The following is a 13,724-nucleotide window of genomic DNA, read 5'->3' as shown; positions in this document are numbered from 1 at the left end:
CAGGGGTCCTGGCAGGAGGGCGTCAAGGAACGCGGGGGGTTGGATGGGGCACAAGTTCCAGGGGGCGGGGTGGGCAACGAGGTGAGGAGGGAAGCAGTTGTTAAGATTTTGGCAGCTCATCACTGCATGTAGCCAGTGCAGCTTCCACACGTGTTTTTCGCTGAGCGCTGCTACTACAGTAGCAGCTGTATGTGTGCGTGTTTGGGAATGCGTTTGCAGCCCCAGGGTGGATCACTGCCAGCTCCCACTCCTCCTAATTAGCAAAATATGCTACGCCCAGCCCAGGTGCTCAGCAAGTAAGCGGACTGAGTTCTCTACAGGCCGGAGGAGCTCGGCAACTTGTAGCGTTCAACGCCGACTCGGCAGCAACGGGGAGGAGGAAGGAGCCTTCCAGCGCCGGTAACCACTCCCCAAAGGGAAAGTCATTAGGGGGTGGAGAGACAGCGCCCGGTGCAGGGGGAGCTGCTATTGGTACGCAGGGAATAGACACCAGCTCCTGGGAGCAGGAGGCAGCCAGGCAGAGCGAGCGGCAGCCCCGAGCAGCAGCAGCCCGCCCCCTGCCCGAGCCTCGTCTCTCCTCTCCCCGCGGCAAGTCTGAGCGCCACCGGCCGCCTCCCTCCGGGCACCGCCATGGGCTCCCCCCAGAAGCCGCCCCTCGCTCACCTCTTCAAAGGCACCTTCGTGCACGCCAACCGCTCCTCGCCCATGACCGTGCTGCACGGCCACCTGCTGGGCGTGGGCGACGACGGGCGAGTGAGTGCGAGGCGCGCGGGGCCGGGGGGGAAGGGCGTGGCGGCGGCGTGCGGGGGCTGTCATCCCGGGGGCACGTGTGGGAAGGGGGGGGGCGGCTCTGCGTTCTGTTGGCGGGCGCGGAGGGGCTCGGTAATCTCGAGGTGTGCAGGGAGGGGTGTACGGTATTGCACTGAGTAGGAGAGGAGGCATGTCATCCTGGGGTGCCTCGGTGGGGGTGTGCATAATAGTGGGAGGATACAGCCTGGGGGGGAGGGGTTTGCATGTGGTACCATGTGGGGGGCGAGAGGGGTTTTCTGTAGCGTTGCATCTGTGTGTTCTAGGGGGGGCATGTACATGCCTGTCACCTGTCAGGTTAACAGGTGTGTGGTTAACGTGGGCGCATGCATGCTGTGTTTTTGAGTGACTCTCCTTGCGATGTTGCAGTGGGGTTTTTAGCCGAGGAGGGGCATGAAGAGCTGTCAAAAACCAGACATAAATGATGTGGATGAATTTTTAGCGGATCTCTGCCTTTCTTTAAGAAGATTTGAAATGCTGTGGCATATTCATTTCCAGCTACACAGATGTCGCCCAAAGTATTAATTTGCTCTCACTTGTGGCTTGAAATTGTAATTTGATTTCTTGAGTCAATTCTCTGCAAAGGGTGGGAGGAGGGAGAAAAGATGTTCAGGCTCATTTTTGCTGCAAATCTTTAGGAAGCGGTTGAAAATATTTTAGGAAACAAAGTAAATAGGGGGCAGCAATAGAAGCAAATATTTTATGATCGGTAGGCTATCGGTAGGCTAGAGGTAACTGGTAATTCAAAGAGTTAGCTTCACAGACAGGATAAACTACTTGGCATCTTTGGAGGAACCTGCCCATGATGTATAGATTACTTTGTTTTCACTGTTTTCAAAACAGCAGTTAATTTGGACCATAAATGTTTCCTCCAGTTTTTAATTTTGATTTTCCATTCTCAGTAAAAATAAAATTCAGAATATATCTTTTTAAATTATTTCTAGAATAGCACATAACTCTTTGTGTAGTGTTGAATAGTCTCCCTAGACCAGGGGTGGCCAACCTGTGGCTCCGGAGCCACATGCGGCTCTTCAGAAGTTAATATGCGGCTCCTGGTATAGGCACCGACTCCGGGGCTGGAGACATGGGCGCCAACTTTCCAGTGTGCTGAAGGGGTGCTCACTGCTCAACCCCTGGCTCTGTCACAGGCCCTGCCCCCACTCCACCCGTTCCTGCCCCCTCCCCATAACCTACCGTGCCCTCGCTCCTCCCCTTCCCCCCAGAACCTCCTGCACCCCACGAAACAGCTGATTGGGAGGTGTGGGGAGGGAGAGGGAGGTGCTGATCGGCAGGGCTGCTGGTGGGCGGGAGGCACTAGGAGTGGGGGAGCTGATGGGGTGGGGTGGGGTGCTGATGTATTACTGTGGCTCTTTGGCAATGTACATTGGTAAATTCTGGCTCCTTCTCAGGCTCAGGTTGGGCACCCCTGCCCTAGACATTTTCTCTTGTCAGAAACAAAAATGTATATACAGAGTAATAATTGACTGGTGATTATACAGAACTTTGAAAATAAAAAGTACTCTGTAAAATTAGAATTATTAATATAACTGATAGATTACTGATTCAGTTTTGAGCGCCAATTAAAAAAAAAGAAAATTATTTTTATTAATTGTGCAAGATCAAATATGACGGGGAAGCTATGTTATTGCCCTAACAATACTAAATGTTGGCCTCAATCCTCCAATGAGCTCTGCACAGGTAGATCCTTGAGCCTTGTGGAAGCCCACTGACTTCAATGTAGCTTCATGTGTAGATAAATTATAGAAAGATCATTTTCATCACCATTTCCCCTTTTTGTTATAAGGAGGAATACAGCAATTTATGTCTGGCTTGCATGAAATTTGACAGGCATGACTCGCAGACTTTGAAGCCCTTAAAAACACACTCCCCCTCCTCCCCCTTCTTACTTTCACTATTACCTGAACTTTGCACTTTGATCTGACTGGGTTTTCATCAAATACAGATTTGATGACAGGATTAGGACCTAACTTCCTCTTTCAGGAGCCATTGTGGGAGCCTTCTTATGGCTCATTAAGGCTTGGTGTAAAACCCACTGAAGTCAATGGAAAGACTCTTCTTAACTTCAAAGGTCTCTGGCTAAAAAGTTAAATTTCTATACATCAGGGTGGCTGCCAACCAAAGACAACATAGTTGAGTGAATGGTTAAAGAGTTTGCTTAATATATTTCAAGGTTAGTGAGTTCAATACTTCAATACTCTACTGTTATATTTTATTATTGCAGTGTCCACTGAATCACTGTATTTTCCCCACACATAGTGCCTGATTCCGTAGTTTTAATTCATGCAGAGCTCCCATTGGAATCAGTGATTGTGTGAAGACTGCAAGATTAGAAACTTGATTAGCCTTATGTTAGCCGACGGCCAAGGATGTTTGGTGAGGTGCCAGCTATGCCCGTTTATACCATCCGTGACTTTAACCGCTAGGACGCACTGTCCCTTCGCGGTGGGCAGCCCGGGCTAGGCTGACGGATGCCCCAAGGTCCTAACCACCCGTGACTTTAACTGCTAGAGCTCAGAGCTCCTTCGCAGCGGGCAGTCAATACTGACTGACAGGTGCCCCAATGGCAGCACTAAGAGCCTCTCCACACCCGTGACTTTAACTGCTAGAGCTCAGAGCTCCTTCGCAGCGGGCAGCCAGGATTGACTGACAGGTGCCCCAAGAGTTTGCCCCGTGGAGGCGGCACAACTCAACGCTAGGCTCTTAGTACTCTCACCTAATGGCCAGGCTTTAGAGCCAAAACGGCTGAGGTTCTTTAATTGTGTTGGCTGCTTTACAGTAAACCAGAGAAAACAAGTCAGGCTTATGAATAAATGGTTACCAAAATTTATTAAGCTAGATTCTAATCATGTGGTTACAAAATTGCTAGTGCCTACTTATTTAAATGTAGAGATGTTACACACACAAACAAGTTACAAAACTGAAGCCACAATCCCAAAGAAAGAAAACAAAGTATAGAGCTCTATTTCAAAATATGTGTACACTAAAGATAGGAGATCAGGTGTGGGTGCGTCTTACCCTCCTTGCATCTCTCGATTTCAGCGGTGCCAAGCCAGGATCGGTCACTCAATTCCGCGGAAAGACGAGTAAGGGACAAGGCGTAGGGACCCTCTTAGCTGCAGAAGCCTTGGGAGGCTGTCACTTATCTGACCAGCAGATAGATAGTGAAAAGCACTCAAAAATCATGGTGCTGTAGGTCCCCTACTTATACCTCTGTACTCCTTTATTCTCTTTCTCCTTTCTTATGCCAAATTGAGGCTGGTCTGTCGGGGTGACGCCAGCTTTTGCAAGAGTAGTTTACACTTGCAAGGAGAGAAACAATAAGTTTCGACTACTGGACATTTCTTTTATCAGGGTAAATATTTTCCCACCTAGGATGTTGGTGTGTGTGCATCACACTATTTAGTTGGGGCTAAGAGCCATGTCTGTCACAGGGCCTCTGCCTGCTGTGAGCTTAATCGTTGTATCTGTTCCCAGAGGCACATTGTAGCAGCACACCTGTGCTTTCACAGCTTCAAAGGCTGTGCTGGAATATATGTTAAGTGCCCTGTTCCTGCTTCCTCCTGTGTTTCCAGCAATGCTGGTCTGAGGGGGGGGGGGCTGTCTGTCTGGCTACACCTTATCATTCAAATATATTCTGTATTTTCGGGAAATATTTCAATATTTTTGTTGAGGAATTAAAATATAAGACTCTCTAAAATGGGACAGTTCAGACTCAGAGAGCACATCAGGGGTCTGTGCAGGAATCTCATAGAGGTCACTGCAGGAAGGAGTGAGTCCTGGGGAGGAATGTGAAAGAGAAGCTGGAAGTCATGTGACCCATGGGAAGAGGAAGAGACTCCCATGCAGAAGGGAAGGCGTGAAAGGCAGTAGAAAGATGATGGCGAGAAGGTTACAAAGGGGTGGTGAGAGGGAGGGCTTGGGCTGAGCAAAGTGGAAGCAGGAGGGTAGGAGCTGGGTAGGGTCTTAGAGAGGAGGAGAAGTCTGACCCGGATGCAGAAAGCAGGAGGAGGACATTGGAGACTCTGAAGAAGTGAGTGATATGAACAGAACAGCAGAGGAGAAAAATGATTTTAGCAGCAGCACTTTGGCTGAGCCAAGTGGGAACACGTCTCAGCCGGGCCAGAGACAAGGCGGTTGCAGGAGTCAAGGGGAGAGATGACTTAAGAAGGGAGTAGAGTTAGAAGACCAGAGTATTCAATGGCAACTTGGGTGTGGGCATCATGGAGGTTGCATGCTGGGGAGGTGTAGGACAGAGCGGTAGAGAAGGAGGGGATCAAGGCAGCACGAACTGATGGCAATGAATCTTATTTTTCTTTGCATCCAGTTGGCCTGGGTGGGGTGGGAAGGGGAATTCCCTGAGGCCTGTAAAGCTCTTTGAGATCTTCAGCTGGGTGGTGCTATAGAAGGACGGGGCATTTTGGTTCCAGGATAGAGAGTAAGTTCCTGCCCCTCCCACCCTCTACTGTAACAGACAATTCTGGTGGTTCCTAAGCAATCACAAACTTTAGCCTGGGAAGGGTTGTGGCACTGCACGTGCAATCAATACCAAAATTTCCAGGGATGTTCAAGGCACCAATAGAAGCCTAATGATTTTGGTGAAAACCAGAAAACCGTAGAAGATTGATTTTTTCACTGGTGTGAGAGGAAAATCAGGCCCACAGAGTGCCCCTTTGGTGCTGAGTGAAAGTAATACCTGTGGTGCCCCTGCTGTGGCCTACACATATTGCAGGCAGCTGCTTAAGATGCTGCTCTCCCTCTTTGGGTGTATAACTCCGCCTCCATAAGCAGTGAAGTGTGCAACCCTCGAGAATGACAGTTTGCATGCCCTTTGCATCAATGGGGGACACACCTAGCTTTGCCAGTGACACGGCATACTCAGAGGGGCGATGGCTGGGTGGTTTGGGTCATAGGCAGGGTCCTAATCTTCCTACACACAGCCAATTCCCAGAAGTCAACGTTAGGGGAGGAGATACTACATCTTTTTTTAGCCATGTCATTGCTGAACTCCTCCCTCCTGGGAGGTATTATCCTGTCTGTCTCTGCACTATGCAAGCATAATGCTTTCAGCTACTGCCATGCAGGCCCTATAGCTCACTCCTTCCCTGAATGCTTCTAAGAGTCATAACTAAGCCCCAGAGCTGCGAGATCAGGCACACAAAAAGCACTCATGCTCTAGAAACTCCACTGCTAAGGTTGCTCCAGCAACATTAACTCATTTTTATTACATATTCTGTGTATTTTAAAAGTTAATAGTAAAAGTAATGCATTAATGTTTATAGTTAAATAGATAGCTGACTTTAGCATAGCTAGAGCAACCTTAATTTTGTAATTTCTTAACCTTTGAATGTTTACTGACAACCTTCATATTTCAGTAAACATTCTTTTGCATTTAAGTTCCTATGGTTTATTAAAAATAATAAAAAGTGGACCATAATTGGCTTGTGTAATTCACAGACATTTCTGTCTTCACCAGACAATTTTGTGAGGGCCGTTTTCTGCTATTTGTCTTGTGTAGCATATAAGCTCTGCTGGCTTGACCATCTCAGTTTATCACTTCGTTGAGCCAGCAAATGTTTATCTAACCAGGTTTCAAAGTAGCAGCCGTGTTAGTCTGTATCCGCAAAAAGAAAAGGAGGACTTGTGGCACCTTAGAGACTAACACATTTAGTCTGTAGCTCACGAAAGCTTATGCTCAGATAAATTTGTTAGTCTCTAAGGTGCCACAAGTACTCCTTTTCTTTTATCTAACCAGTTGCTATGCAAGATTTATTTAACAGGCTATGCAAGATGTCAGTATGTTGATCTTTAAGTGGGCAGCTAACAATTTAATGGAATGTAATACTGTGCATGCTCAGCTGTGCATTTTCAAATGTGTATTGCAATTAAACATGATAGTGTGGGGTTTTATGATGGTTTTATTAGCATGAATTTAGAATGACTGCTTTGCAGTAGTTATACAAGTCATCCGAAACAAGTACCAAGAAATCCACTTCTTTCTTACCAATCATCCTATATTCTGTTTATTTCATATTTTACAGAGGTTTTAGGGTTGTTTTTTTGATGGTCCTAATTTTTTCATCTCCCTGCACTCAGACACTTTAAGGTCAGAAAGGATCATCATGATCCTCTAGTCTGACCTCCTGCACATTGCAGGCCACAGAACCTCACCCACCCACTCCTGAAATAGACTCCGAACCTCTGGCTGAGTTACTGAAATCCTCAAATCCTGGTTTAAAGACTTCAAGTTACAGAGAATCCGCCATTTACACTGAGGCAAGTGACCTGTGCTACAGACAAAGGCGAAAAACTCCCAGAGTCTCTGCCAATCTGACCCATGGAAAATTCCTTCCTGACCCCAAATATGGTGATCAGTGAGATCTTGAGCATGTGGGCAAAACCCACCAGCCAGACATTTTGTACTAACTCAGAGTCCTACCCATCTAGCATCCCATCACTGGCTATTGGAGATATTTGTTGCTAGCAGTCGCAGATTGTCATTGTAGGCAGTCTCATCATATCATCCCCCCGATAAATGTATCAAGCTCAGTCTTGAAGCTAGTTAGGTTTTTTGCCCCTACTGTTCCCCGTGGAAGGCTATTCCAGAACTTCACTCCTCTGAGGGTTAGAAACCTGTAAAACTACTTTTTCTTACTATCATTCATATAATTGTAAAGACCCATGGAAGGCAAGAAAAATTATCACTTAAAATTTAAGATATTAAAAATAGTTTTTATATTTTGCTCTAAAATAATTGTTTCTAATGTTGTAATTTTAAAGTCTGATAATCTCAAAGATAGAAGCATGAGAAAGGATGGAGTCTCAAGACCAAATACTAGCCCTGGTGTTTTGCCAGATAATAGAACTTATGTATGCACTGGACCAGGACTGAATCTTATCCATATTGAGCCTTGGGCCAGTAGAATTTTGTGGAAAAATTCACATTTGGAAGAAAGAAGGAAACAATTTTATGGGCTTTTAACAAAACAAAAAATACTTACATTTATAATATATAAAATCCAAGATGGGAAAAGTCTAGCCATATAAAGATGGGTTAATGACATTTGGTGCAAAGTGCATCTGCCAAGATGAAGCTAATTTAGCTTGGTTGAGGTAAAACAGATTCTGTAAGTAACACCATAAATTGATAGTAATTTAATTAAACCATTAGATGTGAACTTGCCTCGGTTGAATAACCATGTGATCTTATTGCTGTTGACCTTTTTCCCATCCCACCTCTTCTGTATGTTATACTGGTTTGTCCCTTTCTGTCTAAAATTAGGCTCCGATCTTGCAAAGACTTACACACATGTTTAACTTTAAGCATATGAATCATCCTAATTGACTTCTATGGGATTCAAATCTTTGCAGGATTAGGATTCTCAGATTTGCAACCTCATCCGTGAAGTGCCAAGCCTGGTTTCGGATGCTGTATAAATTAAACACAGTAAATAAAAATACTAATGACCATACTGAAAATGAGTTGGAACGTGACTGCAAATTTCAGACTAGTTATGATCTGAAATAAATCATGTTTAAGTTCATCTCTCATTGGTGACATAGTTTATTTAGAAAGGTTTATTCACTAAGGAGAAAAAAAAAAGGTACATAAATGACTTATCACCTCTATTCAGCAGTGGAGAGTCAGTTACTACTGTACTTCAATATAATCAAATGAAGTTTGGGCATGTTTCTATTCTGATTTGTATCTACATATGAAGTAGTAGGTAGTGAAAAAGGTAGAAGTGTGTGGGATGTCAACTTACTGCTTCCATGAAATAAGAGCTTCACCTACAAACAAACCTGTAAAGCAGTTTTTCTCTTAGTTTCCCACACTGCAAAAGTTGGGTCACAAGTGCTTTAGGCTACCAGGAATTATGGGTGAGTGATTGATGTGGAGAACTTCAATTCTAATTTGAATTATACAGAATTGTATAAACTCATTCCACGTTTTTAATAAACTTCAGAAAGACAAAAGGTACTCACGAGTACTGGCAATCTCTCTCAGTACTGATCAGAAGTACCATTGGTATCTGGGTTAATCTGAAGATTCCATTTCTTGCTATTACAGTGCACTAGATGGAAACTGGGCACCAGTGCCCGTTTAGTATTCTGTCATTGGTACAACCAATCCACCCTGGTCATATGGGAGAACTAGTGCCAGATCATGTAACTGTACTTGCGTGGGAAAAGGGATTTTATCTGATTCCTCTGAAAATAACATAGTTTGAATTAATTTCTATGGTGCAGTCACCTGTTTGAATGGTTAGGAAGTAATTAAAAACTTTTCTTGCATCATAAAGTCCCTGGTTGTTCTCTAGTTCTTTCTCAGACACAGAGGCCCTGATTTTCCAGTGTAATTGTTTGCACCAGTGCAAGAAGAGTGCAATACATTACCATTTTGATATGGTAGTATTTTGCATCCACTTTCCATTGATGTCAATGAGTAATGAAAAATATGACCCAGCGACCATTATTAATTAGGTGTCAGTTGTTATACACAGGAACATACAACTCAAAAGCAAAGATACTTGAAGGCTGTGTATGTGACGCCTTGTGGGGAACCTACGTTTGTGTGAACAGCATGAGCCCATGTTTATGAATGTTCATTGACCTAGGTTGATTTTCAGGAGAAGTACTAGAACCCACCCTTACTCTGGTTTAATTTCATTCATTGTTCTGGACTAATCTTTCACTCAGCCCTATGTTATTGCTTAATTTTTCTGTCTTTAGGGACTGTATATTTCTGTTAGGATGAATTCTGCATGACTGATTACAGTAAGGTTTTCTGTTGTTCCAGAACTGAATCATTTCAAAAACATCTTCAGTAATGGTTTGCTATGAATAAAATACCCACTCCTGTTCCATGGCAACAAGTCTGTTTCCAGCATTTGCCATCTGGTAGTTCATGTTTGTCTCTCTCTCACTTACTTTGTTCAATAGCTAGCGTTAGTCATTCCCCACCCATTTTTACTTCAGTATCTCTGTGATATTTTCTTTATTGCTCAATCACAAATTCCAGTAGGTCTGGATTATAAAACACCTGAAGGTGTTCAACTGACTGAACACACCAAACACACTTTCAAAAAAGAGAGAGAGATGTTGCCTTGTGTGAAGCGTCAATGGATTATTACACTTCTGTGATTATTGTTAAATATTTATTTTATTGTAGTGTCCTAAGGTTCCAGAGGAACTTAGTGAAAAATCTGCAATCACACACTATTCAAAAATATGCAGCATTATGAAAAAAAAAATCAGCTTTTTCAGTTAGTCTTCATTATTGTTTACAATTTCTTAGATTTTCTTCATGGAGACCCTTGTTTATATCTTTTCATTAAATAAAACTAACTTATAAGCACCATGTATCCAGGTACCTAGCTGGTCCATGTTAAACTATGGGTGGCTTTTTTGCTGTTTTGTTGTCCTTGTCTTCCCTATCCCTGCTCCACCTTATTATGTGTTACATCAGTTGTTAAATCTTGTCTAAGGACTGATCAATGTACAGTTTTTGTACCACTATAACTATATGTGTTTAGAAATTAGAATAGTTAATATTTACACCTAGTATGGATGCAGTTATGCCAGTATAAAGTTGCTTATAGCATTATAGTTTATTCCCTTATATTTATGCTAGGCAATTCTTTTGACCCTTATGTTGCTGGATACTGTAAAAGTGAGTTCCAGTAAGGCCACCGTAGAGCTGCCTCTTCTTTCGTATGGCATTTGAAAAGCAATGGCCTGGGATTATAATTGAATTTTAAGATTTCAAAGGCATTCTAATGCTTCTGGGGTAGCTAGGTGGATCCCCTTTGTACCACCACTGTAAGTGTGAATGAGGCAGTTGTCTGGGATGTGTTGCATGATTTGTACTTCACCACAGTTACAATTTGGTGGTTTTTGGATTTTGTATTTGTGGAGGAAATATCCACACCTTCCTTGCATAGCCTGAATGCAGTTTAGTGCAGGCCCCTTCCTACAGGGAAGGCAGAATCCTGCGACTTCTTTTGTTGGATCTTCAACCAAGTCTTTGTTTGGGACATCACAAGTGGCCCACAATTCAAGCCAGTGAGTGCTGGCATCCTTTTGGTTGGCCTGTAGTGGTGATGCATGGATCCAGAAAGGCTTCCTGGATTTGGATCGGGAGAGTAGCAGCAAATTGAGATCTTGTTGTATCGGCAGTCCCAAGCGGCCAGGATCCTATTGTGCTCCTGGACCACAGCAGCATCTTGCCTGATGTTGGCAGGCATGATGCCTGCCATAACTGGTAGACATGGTGTTGGCGTTGATTTGAGAGAGCTGCTAACAATCCTGAGCATGGCATTGATTTCAGTGTTAACGAGAATGGTGGGGGAGCTGTTGCACCAAACTGGTGTGCAGTACTCCACCGGTGACAAAACAAGGGCTTGTACTGACATTCAAAGTCTGCATGCTGTTGACAACAGAGGGCGCTACTACCCCTGAAATGGATCTTTATGGGCTGCCGGTGGAGCAGATTACTGTCATACCAGTGAAAAAGGTCCACAGTAATTATCTTCAATACACAGCAGTTCATTGAGAAGGAATTACACAAGCAGTAAAGGGTTATATGAAGCACATAACTCCTATGTTAGACATAAAGAGCTATACATTAAGAGCAATACATTTCTCTTAACAAGTCTCTCTTTCACAAACATACAGAAACAGACCCTGCACTAGCCTCACGCAGTTCCTGCTTGGCAAACAGAGAAGGTGATTTCCAATTTCATAGATGGCTTCTTCCCTCCTGGTCTGTTCTTCTCAGACCTCTGGTCTGTCTCGGATTCCCTCGAAGCAAGGCCTTGCTTGCCTTGAGACCCCTCTGGTTCACAGTCCTACTTGAGCTCACGGAGCAGAGTTCTGGCTTCTCTGTCTAGCAGCGTTGCTGCTTCAAATGTCAATTAAGGAATACCAACCACAGTAATTTACTTTGCTTCATTCTTACACTCTTTTTCCTCAAAGGAGTTTCATGCCTTAAAAGCATTCTCTGTGGGCGTGTGGTGACTAAGTTTACCTAATTAGTGTTTTATAAGGGGATGGGGAGGGTGGTACCGAATGAAGATCACCCCACATTTACACACTTATCAATCATTCGCTCTGGCTTTCTGCATGGTGTCCTTGCTGTATGGTCATTATAACGAGGTTGACCTGCGCTCCACGCTGGAACTTTATACATGTGATATTTACTTTTGCATGGGCCCATATTTGCCAACCAATAGGTTCGATATCGATCGTACATGCAGACTTTGCCAGTTCTTTATCAAATTTGCTTCTGCTTAAAGGGAACCTGCTCCCAGGATCCTCTGCAACCATTCACCCATGTTTAAGTCATGCCAAGTTATACTCAAACCATTCATTCAGTATGGCCATACCAATTTGGCACCATCCCAACACAGGCATCACATTCCCAGGATGTTAGCAAGCTTCTGAATGATGTTAACCCTTCTTTTTGGTGGTGTCAAGGTATTGGCAATAGCTTGGCATCCGATCGATGGTAACTCCAAGGTACCATGGATTGTGGTCATGCAATAAAGGCAGACTAGAAAAGTCCACTTTTGACGGCACGTTGGCCTCGTAGTTGTTCAAGTGGAAGGCAGAGATGAGTGTTTTCGAAGGGTTTCAGTTGCCAAGCTTTGAAATACATCTCCAGTGTCTGGAAGTCATTTTTCGTAACCTTCTCTGTGGCCTTCAGAGAGGATGCTTGCGTTGCTAACACAATATAATCTGCCTAGATGAATTTACAGGATGATGTGACTGCAGTGTTGCTGATATAGAGATTGAACAGTGCAGCCGCTAAAACAGATCCATAGAGCTGTAACTGGGAAAGCCAGTACTACTAGCAGAATTATTGTACACCAGCTGTTATGAAGTGTGAAGGTAGATGCTGGAACTATGCCAATCACATAGTGGTGGACTTGTTATTGAGTGTATATAGTGCCTGGATTCACTTCCCATAGGAAGTTACAGGTACAAGGTGGGTTGGTTTCCTTAGTTTCGTGGGTTGGTTTGCTTAGGACCGTGAATAGGCATTTCAAAGTCAGACCTGGGAAATGAGGTAGAACGTGTTTTAATACACGCCCATTTGTGCTGTAAAGAAGTATGCACTTAAAATCAGATGTTGTAAAATGATTACTATTTTGTCGTCATGTGATGTTAATGTTGTGTATATATTTAAATGCAATATTAAAACATTTAACTATTTTGTTTTTCTCCTTAGATTGTGTTTTTAGAGCAAGCAGATCAGCAAGAGCAACTAGCTAAGAAGTGGGGCTTCAAAGCATCTGATATAAGAGAGCTTAGTAATCAGTAGGTATTGTATTTAAGTTCATTTAGTCATTTTGGTTTCAATTTGTTCCCTGGATGACTGAAGTATTATATATGTATTTGCACTTATGGATCCAGACTCTATTCTGTCCTTTGTGGTTTTGCCTGTGCAAGGAATTGTGGATTGGGCCCTAAATGTGGACCATGAATACGCTTTTTTCATTCCATGAGTTGGGAGTTTAGCAATGAGTGAATTGTGCTACCTGATTCATAACTCTCAGATTGTAAAGCCTTATTTAGGCTTGACAAATAACCTATTCTTTTTGCATCACTGTAAACAATATTCGCTATCTTTTTTACAGGTGTAAATTTACATTCTGTTGTCCATTTTGTTGGCAGCAGGCGGAAAACTCCATGGCTGAGTTAATAAATTGGGGTAGCACTTCACTTTAAAATTCTGTCTGAGCTGTCAGTTAGCATGATCTCTGTTTGCGTTACCTACCTGTCTGATAAGACTGAGGCATAGATTTCAAAATATGACACATTTGTACATTTCACACTATTGAACAGTTGAGCAAACAACACATACAAACAAAATTCTGCCAATATTAATCCAAATT

General features: G+C 43.5%; 1 protein-coding gene across 1 annotated transcript in view; it reads left to right on the top strand.

The window, feature by feature from the left end:
* Positions 1-539: 539 nt before the first annotated feature.
* GDA (guanine deaminase) overlaps positions 540-13,724 on the top strand; it is a 52,001-nt gene continuing 38,816 nt past the window's right edge. Inside the window, exons 1-2 of the mRNA XM_084629593.1 lie at positions 540-753; positions 13,058-13,146. Of these exons, the coding sequence (XP_084485719.1) occupies positions 631-753; positions 13,058-13,146 (212 nt within the window). The 5' untranslated portion in view covers positions 540-630. The remainder of the gene's footprint in view (positions 754-13,057; positions 13,147-13,724) is intronic.

The sequence above is a fragment of the Lepidochelys olivacea genome, assembly GCF_965140295.1.
Source record: "Lepidochelys olivacea isolate rLepOli2 genome assembly, chromosome: 5".
NCBI lineage: Eukaryota > Metazoa > Chordata > Testudines > Cheloniidae > Lepidochelys > Lepidochelys olivacea.
This window is presented reverse-complemented; position numbering and strand designations above follow the sequence as displayed.